Source organism: Asparagus officinalis, chromosome 8, assembly GCF_001876935.1.
Source record: "Asparagus officinalis chromosome 8, Aspof.V1, whole genome shotgun sequence".
Classification (NCBI taxonomy): Eukaryota; Viridiplantae; Streptophyta; class Magnoliopsida; order Asparagales; family Asparagaceae; genus Asparagus; species Asparagus officinalis.
In genome coordinates, this window is record NC_033801.1 from 51,010,637 (window position 1) to 51,035,378 (window position 24,742).

Here is a 24,742-nt window from a genome sequence, read left to right on the forward strand (position 1 = left end):
AAAAAATATAAATTTTAAAGAAACCTTAAGGAACATATGGTTTTTTATGTGAAAAGGTGCGGTAGGATATAAGGATAGCAAATATGAGGCAGATGAAGTAAATATTTGATGCGAAACGGGGGAGGGGTCTATCGGAATCAGCGATCTAATTTAAACAACGCGCACCGTTTCGCCAAAATTCATAATATTCGGTAGGAAATTAAATAAACAGTTAATGCGATAGATGGGTTTTAACAAGATTTGCAATAATAATCATGAACAATTCCAATCTCGAATAATTTATTCACAATATCAATTATCATTTTCGCAAGTTCTTAAAATCAATATCAAAATTTAGCAGTCACATGTTCAGTTTCTCTCAACTCACAATTATACTCTAAGCAGTGAATATAAGATAATAGTTTAGAGGTGACATACTCATGCAATTAACTAAGTAAATGAGATTAACAGAAAATACCGAGTCAAGAGAAAACAAAACCTTCGTATCAGGTTCGAATTGGAATCCAAACAGATCTGAACAAGTGCGAGTTGGGTCTGGACTGGAAATCAGGTCCAACTAAACCCGGTTCGGGTGTGAACCAAAGCAATCAGACCCAAATTAAATAGGTTCGGGTCTGCTCCAAAATAGTTCAGATCCGAATGATCTCTTCAGCACTTCTACGATCTGAAGTAGGGCGGCTTGTTAGAGGAAGCTGAAGACGGTGGCGGACTGCTTGGCGGTGGGTTGAAGGCGGCTGAAGAACAACGCGGGGGTCGTGACGACGTGGCGATTGACTTCGATGTTGGGTTCGAAGTGGGGAGAACGAGGATGGGGTGGCGGTTGGCTGGGCGCGGTGGATTTGCGTGGGTCTGGTTGTGAGCGCTGGAGGAAGAAGAAGAAGATGAATAGCAGCTGAGATTTACTTGGAGGAGAGAGAGAAAAAGAACAAAAGGGACGGCTAGAAAATAAAATGAACAGGGATAATTTCTTTTGGCAGGCCTAGGGTTTCACACCCATGACCTAGGTTTCACACCAAAAGTCTATTAACTCAAATTTTCATTTTTTAATATTCTTCAATATCTCAATCTGATTACAGCACTCCCTTATAAAGAAAAGAAAATACAGTTTGGAAATCTTCTAAAATCACTCAAATCTCTCCAAATCAATTAGATACCAAAACTGAATAACTACTAAATTTAGGCTACAATTCAAATTTCGAATTCAAACTACTAAAACTGAAAATTAAAAAAAAAGTCAAATAACAAATTTGGGAAGCTGTCATTCTTGTCCTCATTATTCTCCCCGGGTGGGAGAAAACTCGACTCCGTCGAGTTAGCTGCAGAAGTTTATAATCTTCAATATAGTCTGTCTGCATCTTAATCTGCCATCAAATACTTTTCTGCATCTCAAATCATTAATTAGATTGCATTGTAAATTCACCATCTAAAATATTATCAAAATTCACTGCTGCATGGGTGAATATATATATAGAAGTGGGGGGGGGGGGAAAGGGAAAATAGGGTCAGGCTTATATCAGTGGACTGTCAATAACATTGTGAACTGTTTAATCACTCAATATTGAGAATAGAACTATGACCAAATCGATAATATAAATGTTGCTATTAATTATTTTAAGAGTTGGAAAAGCTCATAAATATCATGTCAAATCTTAAACAGCTATAAAGAAACTGTTTTGGACAAGTCCAAACCATCTAATATATCAGCATTAACAGTTTTAAATTATGTCCTGACTCCATATCATTCATTTCAGTTAACAATGTATTTATTCAAGTTATACCTTAATGTTTCGAATTTGGACCAATATTGGCAGGCTGGTCCGGTGAGTTTCATTGCCGCAAACTTGACTTTTTGTGGTTCCGTTATGGCATACCAGTCAAAGTATCGATCCATGTTCTTCAGCCAATTCAAGAAAGTTTGTGGGCCGAGCTTACTGATTCCCCAATATATGACCAATGCAAAATAAAAATGATGTAAATCAACTCAAATGATTATGATGAAATACAGACTCGAATGAGGTGATCAATGACAGATGTAAACTCAACGAAGTGTCTAAAATGCATGACGTCCTCTATCAAATGGAATAATTAGGTGTTCCTTCATTAATATGTATAACAAATTTCCTATTTTTGCAGTGATAAGGAGGAACGTGCAAACACATGCATGAAGGAGTGTTTTTGTGTGCTTAATATGAAGGAGAAAGGAAATAAAAACACTTGTGCTCAAACTTGTATCCTTAATCACTATATTTTCTCAAAATGGATCAGTGTATGTATGAGTGACTATCGGGACAATGCATGTGGGTTTGACATCTAATATGGTAGTTATTTCACTAGGCTCAATTTGGTATTCAACTTCCATATAGATATCCGATTGAATCGCTTTAGGACCCATATCAGGAACGTGTTGGGGATCATGTTGGTCCGGGAGGACCATGCACTAACAATTAGATGAGATGAATGGTGTGCACAAACAGCTAAATGAGATGAATGCGTTTTTTTTAATATCAAATAAAAGACTCAACTAATCTAAAAATAAAAATTTTCTACCCTAGAACCATGCTCTGATACCAAAAATGATGCGAAACGGGGGAGGGGTCTATCAGAATCAGCGATCTAATTTAAACAACGCGCACCGTTTCGCCAAAATTCATAATATCGGAATCAGCGATCTCGACGGGACCGCGATCTCAGAGTTGACGACGACGAGGGCGACGGCTGTGTGAGCGGAGCAAGTGGGGGTTTGTGGCGGCTGCTGGGAGGAGAGAGGCGGGGCTGGTGGATTTCGGGGACATCGATGTTGGGTTCGAAGTGGAGAACGAGGAGATGGGGTGGCGGTTGGCTGGGCGCGGTGGATTTGCGTAGGTCTGGTTGTGAGCGCTGGAGGAAGAAGAAGAAGATGAATAGCAGCTGAGATTTACTTGGAGGAGAGAGAGAAAAAGAACAAAAGGGACGGCTAGAAAATAAAATGAACAGGGATAATTTCTTTTGGCAGGCCTAGGGTTTCACACCCATGACCTAGGTTTCACACCAAAAGTCTATTAACTCAAATTTTCATTTTTTAATATTCTTCAATATCTCAATCTGATTACAGCAATCCCTTATAAAGAAAAGAAAATACAGTTTGGAAATCTTCTAAAATCACTCAAATCTCTCCAAATCAATTAGATACCAAAACTGAATAACTACTAAATTTAGGCTACAATTCAAATTTCGAATTCAAACTACTAAAACTAAAAATTTTAAAAAAAATCAAATAACAAATTTGGAAGCTGTCATTCTTGTCCTCATCAGTTCGGGTTGCATTTTCCCTATAGTTCTAGCATTTAAACCTCAAGGGGGTTTGTGAGGTTATTGGGATATATTATGATGAGAACATCCAGATACGTGCACGAGACTTTCACCGTGTTTATCAACGCAGGGGACGCCGTGTTTCAGCTTTGTACTGGATTCCTAATAACTGGTTTTGATTTGATTGATGATAGATTCGGCAGCTAGAGTGGATTGAGCAGACTTTCTATTTTGTTAGATTTAAATTTTAAATTTTAAATTTTGAATTTTGAATTTATTTGGTAGCTAATTAGTTAATTGATTGTATTTGATTATGAGAGAGATTTGAGGGATTTGGAGAATTTTCCAATCCTGTAATTTTCTTTATTTAAGAACTCTTGTAATCAGATGTGAATCATTGATGAATAAAAAAAATTGTTTGGTTGAACTCTGTGGCGTGAAGCTTGGGTTCGGGTGTGAAACCTAATCCCTGACAAAACAAATTATATTTTTCTCTGTTCATTTCATTCCCCAGCCGCAGTTATTCTCTCTCCTCACATTAAAAAAGAGAACTTCAACTACTGTTCATCCCTCTCATTCATCTCACGTCACAAAACCCATCAAATACATCCCTGCTCCTCTTCAAACCCGCTGGCCTTCAAACCCCGCACCGCCCCAACCTCCGTCTCCGCCTCCCGTGTGCCGCCTCCTGCGAATCCTTAATCACTATATTTTCCCAAAATGGATCAGTGTATGTGTGAGTGACTATCGGGACAATGCATGTGGGTTTGACATTTAATATGGTAGTTATTTCACTAGGCTCAATTTGGTATTCAACTTCCATACAGATATCCGATTGAATCGCTTTAGGACCCATATCAGGAACGTGTTGGGGATCATGTTGGTCCGGGAGGACTCTGTGGGGAACATCAACAGCGTTTTCAATCACTGGAGTTGGTTCAGAAAGAGTTGGAGTTTCGATTTCAAGAACAACTTCAGGGATAACATCAGTGGACTCCGTGATCAAAGGGGTAGCTTGGGGAATAGTCGGAGTGTTGTCATTGCATGAAACTTTAGTGAACTCCACAATTACAGAGGTAGTTTCAGAATGAACGGAAGTGCATGGATTTTTAATTTTACTATACTGGAATTCCTGTGCAGAGTTAATTTCTATCAAATCTAAGGTCTGATTAACGGTTTTCTCAAGAATAGATTTTGATTCTGTCATATGTGACTTATTAATTTTAACTGGTGGAAGGTATTCCCTTTTTAGTTCGTCAGTCATTTCTTGCCAAGTTAAAATTGGTAACTCACCACTAATATACCTTAATGTTTCGAATTTGGACCAATATTGGCAGGCTGGTCCGGTGAGTTTCATTGCCGCAAACTTGACTTTTTGTGGTTCCGTTATGGCATACCAGTCAAAGTATCGATCCATGTTCTTCAGCCAATTCAAGAAAGTTTGTGGGCCGAGCTTACCGTCAAAGGTTGGTGGATCAAACACTGGTTGAGGTGGGGGTCGATGAACGACGTACCCATGACCTTGCGGTGGGTATCCATAGCCTTGACTTTGTGGCGACGGAGTTGCAACCCGCGCTCCTTCAAGCCTAGCAAACCTTTCGTTGGTTTCATTCTGGAAATTTGTTAAGCTCTGGGCTACGACACCTATTTGTTTTTTTGCCTCATCGAATTTCTTAAGGAATTCAAAAGACATGCTGGACTCACTAACTGATTGACTTGACTCACCTAAGGTAGATCTGTGCGAGTGGTCATGCACTAACAATGAGATGAGATGAATGGTGTGCACAAACAGCTAAATGGGATGAATGCGTTTTTTTTAATATCAAATAAAAGACTCAACTAATCTAAAAATAAAAATAAAAAAATAAAAAAAATTCCTACCCTAGAACCAGGGTTTGTGGCGGCTGCTGGGAGGAGAGAGGCGGGGCTGGTGGATTTCGGGGACATCGATGTTGGGTTCGAAGTGGAGAACGAGGAGATGGGGTGGCGGTTGGCTGGGCGCGGTGGATTTGCGTAGGTCTGGTTGTGAGCGCTGGAGGAAGAAGAAGAAGATGAATAGCAGCTGAGATTTACTTGGAGGAGAGAGAGAAAAAGAACAAAAGGGACGGCTAGAAAATAAAATGAACAGGGATAATTTCTTTTGGCAGGCCTAGGGTTTCACACCCATGACCTAGGTTTCACACCAAAAGTCTATTAACTCAAATTTTCATTTTTTAATATTCTTCAATATCTCAATCTGATTACAGCAATCCCTTATAAAGAAAAGAAAATACAGTTTGGAAATCTTCTAAAATCACTCAAATCTCTCCAAATCAATTAGATACCAAAACTGAATAACTACTAAATTTAGGCTACAATTCAAATTTCGAATTCAAACTACTAAAACTGAAAATTAAAAAAAAAGTCAAATAACAAATTTGGGAAGCTGTCATTCTTGTCCTCATTAATATTGGATTAATTTCACAACATATGGTTATCTTGATCTTACTGATTTAGAGGAATTGGATTGGAGAGCCAATGAATCAGGAACCATAAACAATACCCTCATTTGATTGTGCTTTAGAGGATTAGCATTATAAACCAATGAGTTATGTATCCCCAGACTTGGATATAATATATGTGACACGATTTGAATGTATGGCATACACGATTTGAATGTCATACTTAAGAACTTTGTATATTCTATTTTACATGCAAATAAACATTGACATAAAATAAATATTTTATACGTCACAAAGTTTGAAGCTGTTGCATTGCTTGGCAAATAAATCTGTGTAATGATATTTATTGCCGTTACAGTCTCAAGTTCATGTCTAGTTAGTTTGTATGATCCACAGCCGTTTAAAAGTTACTTGACATTCATGCAAGAAATATAATCTTCCTTCCAATGTAAAAGTATCTCTATACACATTTTGCACGAAAATGCATATTTCATAACACTATCTGGATTCTAGCTGCCTTGGATGTGCAATTTTACTAGGAACTAGTTTATATTTTTTTTATCATTTTCTTCATAGCCTGTGTTGGAGAGCATTAAATTCCTTTGCAAGTGGGACAGGCCCAACTAATTGCAAAGGCGAGGAAGAATGCTTTATCTTGTCATGCTTCTCCACAATGCAACACTAAATTGATATGATTCCTTGAGCAGATTGATAACCTGCAAGCTACTTTTCGGCGATGGGAACAAACCCAATCGAACACCGGAGAGCATGTTCATCTAACTAAAGAGATTGTTGCAAGCTGTGAAAGCATCGAGTGGCAGGTACCACATAGGGAAGGTTAAAGTGTCTTCTTTGTTTCTTTTTTCCCATCCCACGAAGTTTTAGATGGTCTCCATCTACGCTATAAACTTTAGTTGATTGACAAGTCATAATAAAGCCATGTTATGCTGAAGAAGCAAAGACTGTTGGTACTTACTACTTAGTAGGAGTCAGAAACCTTTTTCTTATTTGTCTTCTTTTTTTGTTGAATTCTGGTCGATGCTGTCGATCAGCTACTCATTCTTAACAAAACTTCTATTCCAGTCAGCAATATTTCATCACTGATCATTTTAAACTTTGTGATTGAAAGGTGGATGAACTGAGCAAGACAATTTCAGTGGCAGCACAAGATCCAGCTTTCTATGGACTTGATGAGCTCGAACTTGAGAAACGTAGGAGATGGAGCAATACAGTGCATAACCAGGTATTTCTTTTACATACACAATCATAATTGGGCAAATGTCATATTAGTGTGTCCACCCTTAGTTCCATTTTTCATCTACAATCTTTAATTCTTTTGGTTGTAGGAAAATTAGGGGTGATGGCTGGCCCATGTTCAGATGAATTATTGCGATATGATGATCCTATTTAGATCAATATTTTGTTGAAGATTATTCTTCTCTATGCACTATTCATCTTTCACCTTGATCATTGCTCTTGTTTATACTGGGAAGGGTTGGCTCTGATGAGTTTACTACTTGTATAGGTGAACAGTGTGAGGAAAGCAGTAGAAGCTGGAAGACAAAACACTAGCTCAGTAAGTTCTGGTGTCAGTGGATCACGCCAAGAATTTATGAAGCTTCAAAATGATTACACTTCTCAGACGGGCATATCGCGCCACCATGTTGCCAATGACAATGACGATTTCATCTCTTCAGAATCTGATCACCAACAGCTCCTTATAAGGTATGTGCTTCATACGCTAATGATATTCCCTTTATATTGCTGTAGTTATTTTCTTTTAGGTAGTTGCTAAATATTAGTAATAAATAATATTATAAAGTTCTTCACTCTGATATGAATTGTGTTGTATCCCTTTGAAGTAAGATTTAGAAACAATGCCCAAAGCATAAATGTGGACCAATGATATTTTGAAAAAAGAATTAAATAACAACTTAGCTGCAATTCCCAAAAAAAAAAGAAAAAACCATTGAATGTTTTCTTGCAGTTAATTTCTTGTTGCTAATTGATCTTTTGCATGACATTAGCTTTGGATGTATGCCAAGAGCGTGCTTGAAAATATGCTAAAATACATATATATTTAAATAATAACCTTGTTACCTTTTAATCCAATCTTATTTACTTTGTGCTGCATAATGTTGAGCCCTTTAATAAATGCTTATGGTGAAAATCTTATCTTTCTCATACCAGCCAATTTATTCTTTAGGCAGCAAGACGACGAGTTGGATGAGCTTACCGCAAGTGTGCAGAGAATTGGAGGTGTAGGACTTACTATTCATGAAGAACTTAGTGGGCAGGTAATGTGTTTATAAATCAGTACCGTTAACAAATGAATCTGTGGGAGTTAAGTGCTACTTGGGATTATATATCAATTTTGACCTTAAACTTCTTGTTGACAGTGGTCCACCACTTTTATGCTAAATAGTCATATTATATTGTTGCTCAAAATGTATATACTGTTTCTAATATCTGGCATGATATCATTCTATAACAATATCCCAGGACAGAATTTTGGGTGACCTGAGCGTGGAGATGGAAACCACGTCAAATAGGTTGGACTTTATTCAGGTATGTATTTTGCTTTATCATCTTTTGTTTTATTACCTGCAATTATGGTTACTATTCATGTGAATGAAGAACAAAGTGCTAATAATCTTGATTTCGAACGGACAAACCTTTTATTCTAGTTTTGATTCTGACAATTTATATTAGTAAAACTATAAGGTGAAAGTTTCTAATGGGTGTTAAGTTCTTTAATTTGCATTTAAACTTCTTCTGAAATGTTGACTTCACCCCTGAGCAGAAAAAAGTGGCTACGGTCATGAAGAAAGCCAGTGCAAAGGGACAATTGATGATGATATTATTCTTGGTGGTTCTCTTCATCATTCTTTTTGTTTTGGTGTTCCTAACATAGAAGGAGAAAACTGGAATGGAATTGTGTTGTTGGTATTATCTTTACTGCGAGAGCATCGGCAGACCAACATGCCTCTGTTTTTCTGCCAAACGTATGTTTGGTCTTTTTCAGTTACTTGTAATGTTGTAAATTAGGTATGTGAGTATCGAGTTTTGGTGAATGATCAATATAATGGCAGCTTATAATACAGAATTCCAAATAGGTGAACCTAAAAGAACCTTTTAAGGTTTCCTATTTAAAGCTTTACTTGGTTCTAATATGCATGATTTCGATTGGGCTCGATTCTATATGCTTGATGAAAAACAAAAAAAAAAAAAAGAAAAAAAAAAAAAAAAAAAAAGAAGCAAATGGAGCTTTTGACGGGGGATAATTCGAGTCATATCAATGTAGCTTCTGAATCCTTTTAAACACAGATATTATAATTGTGAGAGATGGAAGGTAGTTGTTATCCACTTTGGACTTTTTGACATCGAAATTGCATTTCTTGGTATCAACCTTTTTAAAAAAAAAAATTCACGTCTGCACGACATAGGGTAGCAAATTGCCAAGTTTATATAATTTAGGGTATATAAATACCATGAAAAACAAAGTGAGAGCGTACAAGTGCAAAGTGTGAGCGATACCGTAAAAGATATTTAAAAACTAAAGAAGTTAGAATTCCACCATCTTTTCACGGGGACTCGGTCTAATCTCCCGTGCAACACACTTATTTGAAGAACTCTAACAAGCCACTTCCTCGCTGTCTCGGTCTCCAAAATACCGCGTTCACAAACCCATATAAAATATACACGATTAATGCGACTAACAACCAAGAACAAAGAGCAGAGAGGCAACACTTGTTTCCTCCAAATTTCATCTTCTTTGTATTCTGCGATGGCCAACGCTTCAACCCAGCCAGATGCGCAGGCAACGAGACAGATTGTTCAACCGACGGAAGAAGAAGAAATCAAGAAAGAGAAGGGGACGGTGAGCAAAAGGGACGATGCGATGAGAACAGAAGAAGACCGAGATGAAGATGGAGACGGCGGCGAGCGGAGACGGAGAAAGAGGCGGCGGTTTCGCTCTTTGGCTTACGTTTACATGATAACCAAGCCCGTCTATGAAAGCAGGAAGTAACCAAGAATTCTGAAAGAAAAAGGATAAAAAAAAGGAATAATAAAAAAAGAGATTTTGAAAATTGTGCTGTATCCTTTATTACTTTCAGTTAATTTTAGAAATTATTCATACGTAACTGACACTAAATTAGTCACAAGTATTGACATAATTAGCATGGGAAATTGTTATCTCACAACTGGGTTTTTGAACATTTATATTAAATGTGAAAATTCATAGCATAGGTGGTTTTGTGTAGCATAAATAAAAGTTCATGTATGTAATTTAATTACGGGTAATTTTCTGATAGTTTATATGGTATTTTTCGTAAAAAATATCACAAAGTATTGTTATTTGAATTTTTTTTAAGAAGTTTCAAATTACAGAGAAATATCTACCGGAAAACTGTATGGCAGCTTTATGATAGTCTCCGACAGTCCATGATAGTTCATGATTTTAGTGAGTTTATTTCAGAATTCATGATAATTTAGTAATGTTTTGTTTCTGAAATTTTATGGTATTTACTTAAAACTTTATGATATATTTTTTCCTATCTCGGAGCTCTGGCTTTAATTTCTCAATTTCTTTTGCGTGATCATCTCTGTCTCGAAGCTTTGCTCCAGTTTCTCGATGTCTTCTACATGATAACTACATTGCTGCAGAGACAATTCTTTGCCTTTTTTGGTCCTGGAGCAAATCTTTTCTTTGGTATATATCACCCCGCGAACATAGAAAGTAAACTTTCATCCTGTACTTAGCGAAGCAAGATGTTCTTTTGTAGACGTCCGCTAGAATCCTGCATTGAAAGTGGAGAAAGAACGGGATTAAAACCATTTTGGACCAGTCTTGTCACTTGTCTATTTCTTGGTAGGTATTTAGGAAAATAAGCTGCCATCTTTTGTCCAGCTCGTGCGCATGCACGCTGTGTGCATTGCTCCATGGTGTGCGCACGCGCGCGCACGCTTCGGTGTGCGTGTCCGGATATGTGTGGCTATATATACGAAAACTAGAAGAACAAAGCCTTTAACACAAGTTTTTGGGGTCGGCTATATAAATCATAATCTTCCATTCATTTATATTATATATACATATACACTTATGTCATATATACATATACACGTGTGTGCGTGCGCGCGCGTGTTGACCATGTTATTATTAATAGCATCCAATAATATGGACACTACCAACACAAATTTAAACTCTGGATATCAGAATTTAAAATCTGTATACACACATAGGACACACACACCCCCCATACAAACACAAGCACGCACACGTGCACGCACACTACAATCTGCTACTATTAATAGTATCCAAGTGGACACTATCATGTGTGTCTACGTGGGGTAGGTAATCAGACCCTGCACCAAAGGAGACCTCTACTCTAAAACTCTTTTTCTATTATTTCTTTCCTCTACCCTTAATAGCGAGTCTGTTTTGCTCGAATGACTTACAAAGAGAACTGCAATCACATTCATGCTGGTACTGGAGGTTTACCATTGATTCATAGGTAGGGAATATCTTCACAGAATATTGTTCAACTAGAAAGATATGGCAATTGATTTGATCTTTCATCACCTGGACTAATACTCTTTTAGTTTTTCATAGAATGGTTTAGAATAAAGTTCAATCACCATTAAAGTGTGTTGTTCTGGAACGGTTTTGGGCTTAGGAAACTTAATAAGAGTTCATGTCTTCAGCACATACCATGATTTCTTGCCCTTCTATTCCTCTAAATGCGGAATATGCATTTTCTGCATCCTTAAAAACAGCAAAGGTAGAATAATATTGGCCTCGAACTCTGACATCAGCCTGCAAAACAAAGCATTTTAACACAATGTTTGTAACTTACACAACTCTCTGTTCATCTACAAAACTAGAGAGCATAAAGCGCCCACCTGAATATCAATTTCATATTTCGTAGAAAATACACCCTGCAGTTCTTGACAAGGTACTTCAACTGATACTTTGTGAAGAAGCAGCTTTGTTAGATCAAACTCCAGCACCTAAAGAAAAGTTAATATAAATTCTGAAAAATAAACGTCATTGATGCATAAATAAGTCATGTATGCATAAATAAGTCATGTATGATACGTTTATTATTAGTTCCAACATATATCTTTTCCATCGACAGCAATCGGATCCTCAAATCCATTCTCCAGCTTGGCAAGAACTAACCTCATTGAAGCTTGTGCATCAATAAGGCAATTATGTGGTTCACCTTCCTTACTGATTTTATAACACAGCACAGACTGCAATGGAAATAAGGGTTGAATGTAAAGATGCATTGACCGTATAAAGAGAAAAAAGGAGTTAGATGCCTAGTCAGATCATGCATAAAGTAGAATTTTATTATATCATCATCAGAGTATTTGGCAGTTATGAAGAATGGAATGTAACTTTAATATCTACTAGAATATGGCAAACTTATGTAGACTTCCAATCATTTCTGAATTATTGCCTATTGGTCAAGGCAGCATCAAACAAGAGAAGGCATGCAGATTAACCTTAAAATTGGCGCCTACATTTTTTTATTATCTTGATAAAAGCAACATCTCTAAGAGCTGTTATATAATAATTTAACTATATATAGATCTTGTACTATGGCCGAAAAACCAATAACACCAAAAGGTAAAATCACAGTCTCATTATCTCAATGAATAACATCATTAAGTAAAACCCCAAAACTATCCCAATTATCCCCCAAATATCCCAATGAATAACCACCCCAGGGAAGCACATCGACTTCCTTCAATACAAGATGGCCAATGGACTCATTTGCAAGTCATTCTCCCAAGGAGTCGCCCGAGTTACTAGAGATGAACCTTAAAATTGATGCCTACATTTTTTTATATTGGTTAAAGTGACGTCTCAAAGAGTTGGTATAATAACTTTAACTTCGGATGAACACCCTGTACTATTTCCAAAAAACCAACACCAAAAGGTAAAAAGTCTCAATCTCATTACCCTAATGAATAATTCCATAAAATGCAATCTTCATATGTATCCCAATTATCCTCAAATGACCCAATGAATAACCCCCTCAACGAAGTACATTGTCTTCTTTCAAGACAAAATGGTCAATGAACTATTTTGCAAGTAATTCTCCCTTGGAGTTGGCCAAGTTAGTAGCAATGATGATGCGGCAAAATATATAGGGAGATGGTTCTATGAAGCCAATATCACTTCAATATCGCAACACTTCCTTCTTTCCAATAGATGGTGCATGCTATTATAAAGTTTGAAGGCTTTACACGAAGCTCGAACAACATATGAGTTGAAAGAGTCCATCTGCAAAGGGAGGTGAATGAAACAAAGAAAATGTTGAAAACTTTTTAAAAATTTGTGCGGTTAGAACATGCTCTATATTGACCAATGCTCGGAGTGACTGAAAGAAAAAGAGAATATTGAACATAGTACATTTCCATGGAGGGACAACTTTTTTAGCTTCATAGAAAGCATCGGCTATAAGCATGATACGAATTATATACGTCAGCTTTTAAGGACGGCGATTGATGAGTTAAGGTCAGAAATGTGGGACAAATTATCATCGATGAAGCTTCAACTAACATGGTAGCCATTAAACTAATGAAAATAAAGAGGCCAATGCACAACTTGTGTAGCACACACTATCAATTTTGATGTTAGTGACATAAGCGAAATTAAACCTATATAGAGTGCAATTATGATGGGAAGAACCATATCAATGTACATCTACAGTCACACCAGTCTCTTAGCTTGCTAAGAAGATTTGCAAAGGAGGAAATAGTAACATCCAGGGGGACTAGATTTGGTACTGCATTCCTATCGCTACAGTCATTGAGGGATAAGAAAAAAGAATTGAGGCAAATGTTCATGTCTAACCAATGGATGGAGAGTGGTCTATTTCTAAGGAATCAGGCAAAAAGGTGTCCATTTTAATGTTAAAAGTTATTAAGTAGCTACAAAATATGGATTGCATTTTTGTGTTGTTTGTTGTTTGTTGTTTGCTGAAATTACAAGAAGCAATAAACTTAGGGAAATGATGATATTGCCCCCAAAGTGTTTACTCCCTTGGTGAAGGTTCTGCCGGTAGTGACTTTCATAAGTTCCCATCTAGGATTTGTATAGGGAGACTTGTTGCTGGTCAAGGAGGAGAAGAAAATGGCCCTTGAGAATGAAGAAAAGAAATATTTACCAAATATGGAAGATGATTGATCAGAATGGGATGACAAACTCAAGGGGCCGCTATATGAATCAGATATTATTTGAATCCCTATTTCTTCTATCCATCTGTTGTGGAGATTGAAAAATGATAAAAGCTTTATAAATAATATTATTGAATGTATTTACAAATTCAATCAAGAAGATGGTAAAATTTCTAGTAAGATAAGATTTCAACTCTCTCATTAGAGGGTCGCTTGGAGAAGACTCGTCAAAAACCAAGCAAAAAGTCATGATCTTAATCTCGGTACATTTGTAATTTCATTCAAATGAATTCACCAATTTCTATTAGAAATTCATAAGTTACTAATTGTTTTTTATTTTAAATTGACTAGTTAAATGGTATAGGCTTTTAGGGTAGAAAGTCTCGAATTGAGGAGGAGGATGATGAGAATTTTGAGCTTGACAATTAGCTCAGTTTGCGAGAGAAATTGGAGTACATTTAGTAAACTTTTACATGGATATTCATCCTGAGTATTGAGTTACATTTTGTTTGTTTGTTGATGAATGTGTACTTCAACTAGTAAAAAGATTCTAAAAATTAATCCATTTAAATTTCTCTAGTTCTTTGTTTATCATAGGTAGTTATTACAACTTGTGCTTTCTATAGAAAATCAACATGCAAGTAAATTGTTTGTCGTCTAAACCTAAATTGGAAGAAAATGCACTTTGCTGAAATTTGCTACTACATGGTTTTCTTTGATGTATTAGTCCATAAAACACACAGAGAAAATTGATAAATTTAAAAAAAATTAAAATATATGTAGATTAAAGAAAAACTAAGTTTCTTTACACACATAAAAAGAAAACTAGTGGAAGACATCAAGCACAAATAATAAAGGTAATTCTCCCTAAGAAAATCATTTACTCATCACTCTCTCCATATCAACCATTAAATACTATAAATAAGAAAAAAATATTTTTCACATTTAAAAAAAAATGCAAAGATGTGTTCATCCTATCTCATGTAATCGCACATGTTAGATTTATAGTAAATTTTAAAAGAAAAATAAAAACCATAAAGTCTTCATTTTTGAAGTTAGATCAAAATAGATAAAAACTACACACATGGTTTCTTAGTTGGTCCCCCTTTGGGTTCAAAAGAAATAGAATGAGTTAAAAGTTAGGCCATAATTTCTAAACTAAGAGGGAACGTTAAATGGTGCAGGTCTCAATATCGTCATCCATCATCACCTTCGCTCAACTAAAAGTACTAAATCCCAAAATTCTAAGGCTTCAACTTCGTCAAGGTCTCTCCCGCTCCCCCCTCCCTCCTTCCCTCCCTCTCATCCAAGATTTTTAATAGTGGCTGACATGTTGAACGTGAAGGTCACAATGTTCCATATAAATTTAAAATTCGATAATCTTACTTGAGCACAAGTAGCGATGGATGATGATATCGGGATCTGCGCTATTCAACATAACAATTTAGTTTAGAAATTCTGGCCCAAATTTTAACCCAAAGTTTAACACACCCTAAATTTTCTTTTGGACAAAAAAAAAGACCAACTAAGTGACTATATATGTAGTTTTTATCCACTAATCCAACTTTATAAATGAAGACTTTATGATTTTTATTTTCTTTTCAAATTTACTACCAACCTAACATGTGACACACGTGATAGGATGAACATGCTTTTGCCTTTTTTTTAAATGTAAAAAGTAAATTCATCTTATTTATATAATTGAATAATGAATATGGATAGAGTAAGGAGTAAATGATTTGTTGATAGAGAATCATCGTTTTACCTTCATTATTTGAGCTTGATGTCTTCTACTAATTCTTTTATATATTTATACAAATAATTGTATAGATATATGTACAAAAACTTAGCTTTTCTTTAATCTACATGTATTTTACTCTTATAAAATTCATTAATTTCTGTCTTTTATAAACTAACACAAGAAGGAAAAAACCAAGTCCTTGCAAAATTTCTAAAATAAGCGGGAAAGTTAGATAGCGCATATCCCAATATAACCATCCGTCGCCACCTATGCTACAATCAAACTATCAAATCCCAAATTTCAAGAGTTTCAATTGCATCATGGTCTCTCTCTCACTCTTACATCCAAGGTCTTAAGTGGCAGCCGATATGTCAAGACATGGTGGCTGAAATGTCGAATTGCGAGCTCTAACGCCACAATATCAAGATTTTGAAGGAGTATGACGTTTTAAGGGAGGAAATCGGACATGTCGGGAAATATCAAACATATCAGCCACAGAGCCGGTCCTGGGTTTTCTAAGGCCCAGGGCAAATTTTCTCAAGTGTGCCCCTTTATACAAATAAATAAATTTTATTAAAATTATAAGATTTTACAAAAGACAAGGAAAAACACTTTGTGGTTGGGGTTGTGGCCCTATCACTTTTCTTAGAAGTATTATTTGTGTTAAGTATTTAGAAGTATGCACTTTCAAAATAACATTTCAGACTTGTGCATCAAATTTCCTTCTTTTGTATATACTTGAGAAATACATAATTAAATTCAATTAAAATCAAGTGTCTTTTGTATATACTTGAGAAATACATAATTAACTTCATTTCCAGTATGCACTTTCAAAATAACATTAGCATGAATTTCCATATTACTTTTGTAACATTGAATTTGATGTGAACTTTACAAAAATAAGATACAGAGGTAATTCTATATGTCATAAGATTATCCAAAGCAGCAAGATAATCATCACGATAAAGACCATTCAAGTATTGCAAATACCGGACCTGCATCCCAGTCATAAAATGATTTACACTGAAACAGATAGTGAAATAACACTTCTTTAAAATTGTAGCCTCCATATTCAAGCTTTATAACTTATACGATGCAGTTCAGGAGCTAATTTTTCAATTTTCTTTAGAATATCATCGAATGATTTCAAGGGAAATGAACTAGTGTACCTAGTACAAAGAACCGAAATCAGCACCATAACTTAGATAACAATCTGATCTCTAAAACAATTCAATTGTAAACTTACTTCTCGAGCAAATCTACCTGCATATTTAGATATCCTTCTACTTGCCACTTTGAGCGCAAGAAACCCTAGTGTTCGTCATTTTTATATGCATCATTCAGCAAGAATGCAGACTCATCACTCTGAGCACCATCAACAGCGTGTTCGTCATTTTTATATGCATCATTCAGCAAGAATGCAGACTCATCACTCTGAGCACCATCAACAGCGTGCTTCAGCTTAGGAATGGCAGCAACTGGAAGTATTTATCCATTTATCCACATCAAGGACATGAATGTGCATTAGAAGTTAGAGAAAAGCATGTGGAAAGAGAATGTATATCCATTTAAGATGGTTTGACATCGGAAGACGAGGTATCAAAGGAGGTTAGGAACAGAAAGGTAATATGAGGAGAAGGAAGGAGAACGGTAAGCGAAGCAGAACAGGGGAAGAGATGTAGCTATTTTTATTTTAACCAAGGAAATGGCCTTTGATAGTGCTGTGTAGCAACAAAAGAAATGGATACAATATTGTGTTCCCCTCAGCTGTGGGTCCCGGGCTGTAGCTCTGGTGGCCCTAGCTCAGGGCCGGCCCTGATCAGCCAATATGTTAGCCTCCAAATATGGGCCAATATGCTGGTTTTTTAGACCTTACTTGTTTGGATTTGGGCTGAGAATACAAAATTCAATCTCGATTATCCAATTGTAATGTTCCAAATAAAATTTTAAAAAAAAACCGGATAGTGAATCTAGGGCAAAATTGTAGCCCCAAAAAAACCATTGTTGTCCTTCTCCTTTGCTTCATCTCTAAGGAAATATCGACTGAGCGTTTGTGGCCAGTCATGTTTTATAAACAAGGATTGGACGACGTAGAAGGGTTTTAGGGTTTTTTCATTCATTTTCAGCTTCATGTGTCATTAGAATTAAAATTCCGATCATATTTTTTAAGTTTCTTTTATCGTATTGATTATCATAAATTGGAAACTACTTATTTTATTTCTATTACGCATCTAAACGACCCTTAAACTATATAGTTTTGAACTTGGGCATCGACTGAAAGTCTTACACAAATTGCCAATGAAAGTGAATATGTAGCAGGCAAGTCCTTCAACTCGAAGATGCATGCAGTGTCAATCACCCATGGATAATCAATATTTAGTGCTATATATATGAGAGTAAAATTATAACAGGAGAATGTCTCAAAGGTACACTTAACTCAAAATTCACATGCTGCTTGAAAAATAATCAGGAAAGTCAAATAATAAAGTAACATTAAAAGGCAAACCTATATCCAGCATACCTTTTAGATCATTACATAGTAACAGTAAAAGGCAAATCTATATCCAGCATACCTTTTAGATCATTATGTAATGCGTGACCAACTAAAATTGTACCATGTGGTAACAACTTCTTCAAACTTTCCTGCAAAAAGACACAGATAAAAAATTGGACAAGAAAGTATAGTGTAAATGATAGCCCAAAAAACTAGCATTACCTGTACTTCATCTAATGAACAAGTAACTCCCACCAAATCTTTAGCAGAGATCCCAGTAATATCTGTTCTATAGTCAACAACATCTTTACTGGGTTTTACAAGTTTATCAAGTTTAACCTGAACATTCAAACTGGATGCTAACCTAATCAACCAAGGAAGCAATTATAAATGCTGTAAACGAAATTTCTGTAACACTATGTTCAACAGGGTAGAAGTCATTTACATTGGAAATTTGGAAAATAACATTATCTTAGAAAATAGTTCTATATACAATACTTCCAAGTTCCATCTGCAGCACATACTCTAACTACTGTGTCACTACCGTCTTCGCAAAGAACCATCTCACAATCAACAGAAAGTAAAGTTTGCGAACACATCGCCTTAAAATTTTTACCCAACGGCACTATCATCCAGTCCTGCCAAATCAGGTCATTAAATAAGGTAATTTTTTTTCAAGTATAAAAAGCATTTTTCTATCTTTCTATATGTCTGATAGATAGTAAAGAAATTATGAATAAGATATTAAAATAAAAAAGAAGTATAATTGCATGACAGAAGCTAAACAATTAGTATCGTCAAGTCCGCTAAGATCCCTCCAATGATGTCAAAGAGGGACGGATCCCGAACTTTTTACCTATGGCAACACTGGTCACATATACGTATATATAAACTGATAACTAATATAATATAAGTTTTACCAATAGAATAACTTATTCATGCAAAATCAAAGATCCCAACACATAGTATTTTTCATTATCATTTTCATATCAATATGCAATCATTTTCATCACAAAAGCTGACAAACACTACTAAATTTCAACAAATATCTTTCATAATTGTTCTCTACGTAGTCACATCCTTTGGTACATTTGTCCTTTTTTATTCATTTCCACACCATCAAATGTCTTTCTCAATGTACATTATCTAGTTCACTGGTTTATTATTTGCATTGATTTAAATTAAAACAATAACAAGTTCCAGGTTCTGCAAAGCACCATCTATAGCAATTTTACCCCCAATTTACCCATCAATAAAACCAATAGGAGGAGGGAAAATAGATGTGCTCATCAAAGCTAGAGTCCATAACTATAATAGTCAAAGTCCATAAGTAGTTCTCTCTAAAAATAATCATTATCTTGAATGAAAATAGTAAGCCTTCATTTCTAAAAGCAACTAGCCTTTGTTATTAAAAGAAAATATGAAGACTAGCATGCACCCAACGTCTACTATACATAGAGCTGCTCTTCATGCTTGCTGCAGAAAGTTCATAGCATGTGGCTTCAACTCAACCATATTTTTAGCAAAGGATAGGGTGCACCTCTTAAAATTTTGTGGAGGCACCTACTAAAAATGTAGTCAATTTCTAAGAAGGATCTAAAATTGTACGCGGGCAAGTAACCCATGAGCTCTTATGTGAGTCCATCCTTGATATCAAAGCCAGGCATTATTTCAGTAACCTTGAACAAGCTAACAAGTTCTACTTGAAACTTGAAAGGTAAGAAAAAGTTTACGAGTCAGCAACTTGCATGAGTTGCTTAAAAGATAGAAGGAACGTTAACTCATGATAACAAAGGTGAAAGGACATCAAAATGTCTAAGATGGAACAATACCTCCTCATGGGATGGGAAGGAGTAACGCTGAGTGTATTGGGGGTGCTCAACAATCAACTGGACAAGCCTCCACATATTGCAGTGTTGTGTCGATCATGAATATCAACTAATTGATAAAATTATGTAATGCCAATAGAACTAGAGACAAAAAGGTGCAACAAATTTTTTTTATAGAACATACTTCAGTGTCTCTCTCTATAGAACCCATAGTGATGCCAGTGTGCATGAACAAAGGCCAATAAGAAGAATATCATTCAAAAAAAAAATCAAACAAAAACAATCATTGAGAGACACAAAAGTACAGAATAATATTGACATATTAAAACTCTTCTTTACAGGAAGAATTAGTTGAGCACTGAGTTCCAATCTCAACCATTACGTTGTATCTATGAAAATTGTATTGTATGTCCTTCCGCTAAAACAATATAAGACAGTTCTGTATGTTTGGATTATAATTCTATAAGTTCAGTTACGTATGCATTTTCATGTAAGATAAAACTCTGATGACACCAGTGGACATGGCCATAGTGTTAAACCATGCAGGGCTGCTGACATATTACTTATAATAGAGATCCTGCACATGGTGATAATGTTAATTGGTGCATGGATGGTAGCCTATGGTTGGTAGTTGCAAGCAGTGACATGCTAACATGACTTACAACGGCATGGTGCCTGGTGGTAAGGATATTCATGGTGGTCATTGTAGATGCTACTCAGCTTTGCCCAAGTGCCTCGGAAACATGTAAGTTCAGCGGACCAGATTTAATAAATTCAGCTCTACTTATAATTGAGTTCGGACTATCCTGATAGTAGGTGTCAAAAGCAAATCGCGTGAAATCTGACCTAAAATGGTCCTCACACGAAAAGATTGCTTTTCATAGAGATATTAGGTATAGGTTCCCCCCACCTGCTCATGACTTCAGGGGTGAAAGGCTCTAAAACAAGAGTTTAGAGATGATAAGTCCTACTCAAAGTATACATAAGGGGGTTATATGTGCAATTAGCCCCCCATCAAAAGTCGACATGGTTTCTCCTGGCCATTCAACTTAACTTCAGTTTCATTTTCCCTTCTCAGCAGAAACCCAGAAAGCACAAGCACGCCATTTCCACTATGCTAACGAAGCTTCCGCATGTTTTTCTATTAAATATTGCAACCCAACCACATTTCAATAATCTAGTTATAGAACTTAAACCAAGACTATGCTAACCTGTTCAGGGGTTTCCTGATCTGGAAACTCCTTAATAAACCTCCCCATCTCCGTGCGATCACTCCTGCGCTTTATCATTTTACTAAGAAACTACAAATGTCAATGTTACATTACACGTTGGGCGCTTCTAGGCGTCGGACTTGGCACCCAGCGCTTAGTCGCCTAGGCGGACGCCTAAGCGTTTTCTGGGCGTTTTTTTTCTTTCTTCATTTAAGTGGTGGTCGATGAGGTTTTGCTGAAGGTCGGAGAGGTAGTGGAGGTGTTCATATTTGGAGGTTAATGGAGTTTGGAGGACGTGTAGACTACGACACATAAAATCACAATCAAGGCCTACAGGGTGCAATTCACGTAAACAGACAATGCTCCCCTAAATGCTTGTAAAATCTAGGTGGACAACCTAAATACCGCCTAAGCGCTAGGCGCTAGTTAGGCGGCCTAGGTACCGCCTAGGCCTAGGCGTACGTCTAAGCGGAGTAGGCGGAGGTTTTTTAAAACAGTGACAAATGTAACAACAAAACAAAGGTTAACACAGTAATCTACCAAATAATTCATGAACAAGATACAAAAATTCAAGTACCCCGCAATCTTTTTTAGTGAAAGTTTGCAGAAACCCAATCAACACATCTGCAGACCTTCTCGCCGGATCGCTTAACCCAGCGCCAAATTTCTTGCCATGAGACTCCAAAAATTCTTTCCACCCTCCTTTAGATCCTTTTAGTCCATCCTTTTTGAGAGAATTTGACAACCTCAGCAAGAACCTAAGCATGATATTCGAGATTTCGTATTCAAATCAAAACTTCCGCAGACGAGTAGTGAACTTTTTGTAAACCTAAATCTTAATTTAAGCAAATCAGACTTAATTTTGATTGATCATCATAATACCAAGATCTTAGAACAAGATTGATTTTCACAAAGAACAATTAATTAAGAGAGCATACATTGATCCATGATTAGGAATCTTGATGAGAAATTGACTACAAGAAAAACTGTGATGAAGACTTGAATTTCTCTCTTAGCCCTCTTGATTCTACGTGTTTTCTTGATGAAGAGAAAACTATATCTTCTTATTATGGGTAAAGAGAGGACCAAGTCTTAAATAAAATTTCTTTTATCTCCACGTTCCATCAACATGAGCGGTTATTTGATAATTTCTTCTCAACTGACCAATAGGAATTTAGCACTTAATATTATTAAAATTTAATTATCTTTTATGTTGTGTTTGGGAGATGAATAAGGGAAGGAAAGGAAGAGAATTTTTTTCCTTCCTTCCCTTCCTCTTCTTTACCCTCCAATTTGGAGGGTAAAATTTTAGTTCACTTTTCTCCCTCATTTCTCTCCTCTACCTTTATAAATAGAACTCACAAATAAAAGTAAACCAAAATTTCCCTTCCCCTTCCCTTCTCTACCCTCCATCCAAATAGACCATTAAATAAACTAAAGATAAATATTTTAAAATGAAAATGTGGGAATAAAAAATGTGGGAAAAAACGTGGACCACTAAAATAAAGTCAAAACACTTTTATGGATGGAATTTTTACCTCTTTGTCTGCTTTAGCGATTGCTTCCTCCATTGCCTAGGGTTTCCAGGATCCTCAGAGAACTCAAAAAAGAGATGAAGGTTTTGACAGAGAAGAGGCCGCCGTCTCCATTTTGGCTACACATGGGTCGGGTTCGAGTCGGGTAAAGGACATATCTTACCACATCCATTTGTTCCAAATCCAAATTGGTCTCTAAAATCTCCAATTTTAGTCGCCCCTCATTCGTAGAAATTGCTATGAGGTACCTGAAATCTTATTCTTTAGTTCAAATTACTCCTATTTTTTTAGTTATTATGTCTAAATTGCATGTGGTTGGATTAGTTGTTAATTACATATGGTGAATTACATTTCTCCCCATATCCAAGAATATTGCAGATAAATAACCCAAAGTTAAAAAAACGCAGATGGCGTTAATGTTTCTCTGCATATCCAAGAATATTGCATAACAAAGGGGTACTAAAATGCAAATTTTAGAAACTTTTTAAGGTATTTAAGTGAGACTATTTACAAAATTAGGGTATTTATATGTAATATTAAGCAAACAAGAAGGCACTAACGTGCGGCATTAGGTAAATAGAAGAACATCAAAGCGTAACATTTTGGAACTTGAGGGTATTTATCTGTAATATTTAAATAATTTGGGGTATTTATTTGCTTGGTTTTAAAATAAGTCACTTAGGTGCAAGGTTGCTAAAAAATATAGGGCATTTAAGTGCAACTTAACCATAAAAGTGAAGTTGATTCTTTCCAACGATCAGTTTTCTATAGAGTCAATTTCTCAATTATAAATGATCATAGTATCTAGGATTATTGCACTTTGGTACCCCTAAATTTTACATCTTCAACTTTGATATCTCAAAGTTTTTACTTGATACCTTGATATTCCAAAGTTTATATCTTTCTTGACTTTGATACCCAAAGTTTCTTTACGACACTTTCATATTCCACAGTTTACATCATTTTTAACTTTGACACCCCAGTAAACCCAGATTTTTAACTTTGATACCCCTACAAAATTGGGGTATCAAAATTAAAACAAAACTTTAGGGTCTCAAAGATCAAAAAGTGAAACTTTGGGTTTATTAGTGTGATCGGGAGAAATGTTGGGGTACCAAAGTTTTTTTTTAAATGTAAACATTGTCGTATCAAAGATTCAAAGTATCGAAAAAATCTATAAGGTATAAAAGTTAAAAATGATGTAAACTTTAGCATACCAAAGTGCAAATAACCCTAATATTTGTTACAATTAGGCTTAATTGCACTTAAATACCCTATAGTTTCAGCTATGTTGAACTTATATACCCTCACTTGTCCTATATACCCTAAAATTTTAAAACTTCCACTTGTATACCTTCATTTGTTTATGGGAGCACTTATATACCATAAAAGTTTTAAAAGTTGTTTTTAAATACCCTAAAATTTTTAAATCTTACACATAAATACCCTCTAAGTTTGCATAATTAAGGGTATTTAAGTAAACTGAGGGCACTTAAGTGCAAGTTTTAAAAAATTTAGATTATTCAAGTGCAAGTTTTAAAAACTACTTTTGGGTATATTAGTGCTACAAAAACAATGAGGGTATATAATTGGCAGTTTTAGTACATAAGTGCTGCGAAATACAAGTGAGGACATATAAGCGCAAAGTAAGGGCAACTATAGGGTATTTAAATGCAATTAAGCTTAACAATTACAAATTTATTCTATGTAACGCTATATCATACCCCTAAATTGCATCTATGCCTACTATCCACTAAAACAAAATCATATGCATTTATTAAATGATAGATTAATAGATAAAGAATTGGGACCGGCAATTTATTGACTCCAATATATCATGTCAGCTCGCTATTGCAGTCAAAAATCAGCAAACCCGCCAACCTTCCAATTGGAAAATACGGAACACTAATCTTATCACTAGAATCTGCACACAAACAGTGGTCATAAACTCAACTACTTGCTGCAATTTTTCCATCTGAAACATCACTGGATTTTATCTCCTCAACAGTA

General features: G+C 35.8%; 3 protein-coding genes across 3 annotated transcripts in view; 1 reads left to right on the forward strand and 2 right to left on the reverse strand.

Annotated features, from left to right (window-relative positions):
- LOC109820614 (syntaxin-61-like) overlaps nt 1–8,902 on the forward strand; it is an 11,590-nt gene extending 2,688 nt beyond the window's left edge. The window contains exons 3-8 of the mRNA XM_020386789.1: nt 6,437–6,550; nt 6,859–6,972; nt 7,255–7,454; nt 7,936–8,026; nt 8,232–8,297; nt 8,533–8,902. Of these exons, the coding sequence (XP_020242378.1) occupies nt 6,437–6,550; nt 6,859–6,972; nt 7,255–7,454; nt 7,936–8,026; nt 8,232–8,297; nt 8,533–8,643 (696 nt within the window). The 3' untranslated portion in view covers nt 8,644–8,902. The remainder of the gene's footprint in view (nt 1–6,436; nt 6,551–6,858; nt 6,973–7,254; nt 7,455–7,935; nt 8,027–8,231; nt 8,298–8,532) is intronic.
- LOC109821232 (small RNA degrading nuclease 3-like) lies at nt 9,775–24,736 on the reverse strand. The gene is made up of 12 exons (XM_020387415.1): nt 22,736–24,736; nt 21,775–21,921; nt 21,198–21,287; nt 18,656–18,795; nt 18,380–18,509; nt 18,237–18,306; nt 17,028–17,141; nt 16,910–16,974; nt 11,914–11,987; nt 11,634–11,741; nt 11,443–11,547; nt 9,775–10,531 (listed from the first exon to the last, which is right to left on the reverse strand). The coding sequence occupies exons 1-10, from the start codon at nt 22,766–22,768 to the stop codon at nt 11,723–11,725; spliced, it is 882 nt and encodes a 293-aa protein (XP_020243004.1). The 5' UTR covers nt 22,769–24,736; the 3' UTR covers nt 9,775–10,531; nt 11,443–11,547; nt 11,634–11,722.
- Nucleotides 24,568–24,742, reverse strand: part of LOC109821233 — a 5,702-nt gene continuing 5,527 nt past the window's right edge. The window contains exon 8 of the mRNA XM_020387416.1: nt 24,568–24,656. Within this exon, the coding sequence (XP_020243005.1) occupies nt 24,568–24,656 (89 nt within the window). The remainder of the gene's footprint in view (nt 24,657–24,742) is intronic.

Coding starts and splice junctions, on each gene's coding strand:
- LOC109821232 (XM_020387415.1), bottom strand. CDS start 22,768: ATGGAGGAAGCAATCGCTAAAGCAGACAAAGAG. Junction 18,307..18,379: donor GTTCATTAGATGAAGTACAG/GTAATGCTAGTT, acceptor GTCTTTTTGCAG/GAAAGTTTGAAGAAGTTGTT. Junction 17,142..18,236: donor ATTACATAATGATCTAAAAG/GTATGCTGGATA, acceptor AAATACTTCCAG/TTGCTGCCATTCCTAAGCTG.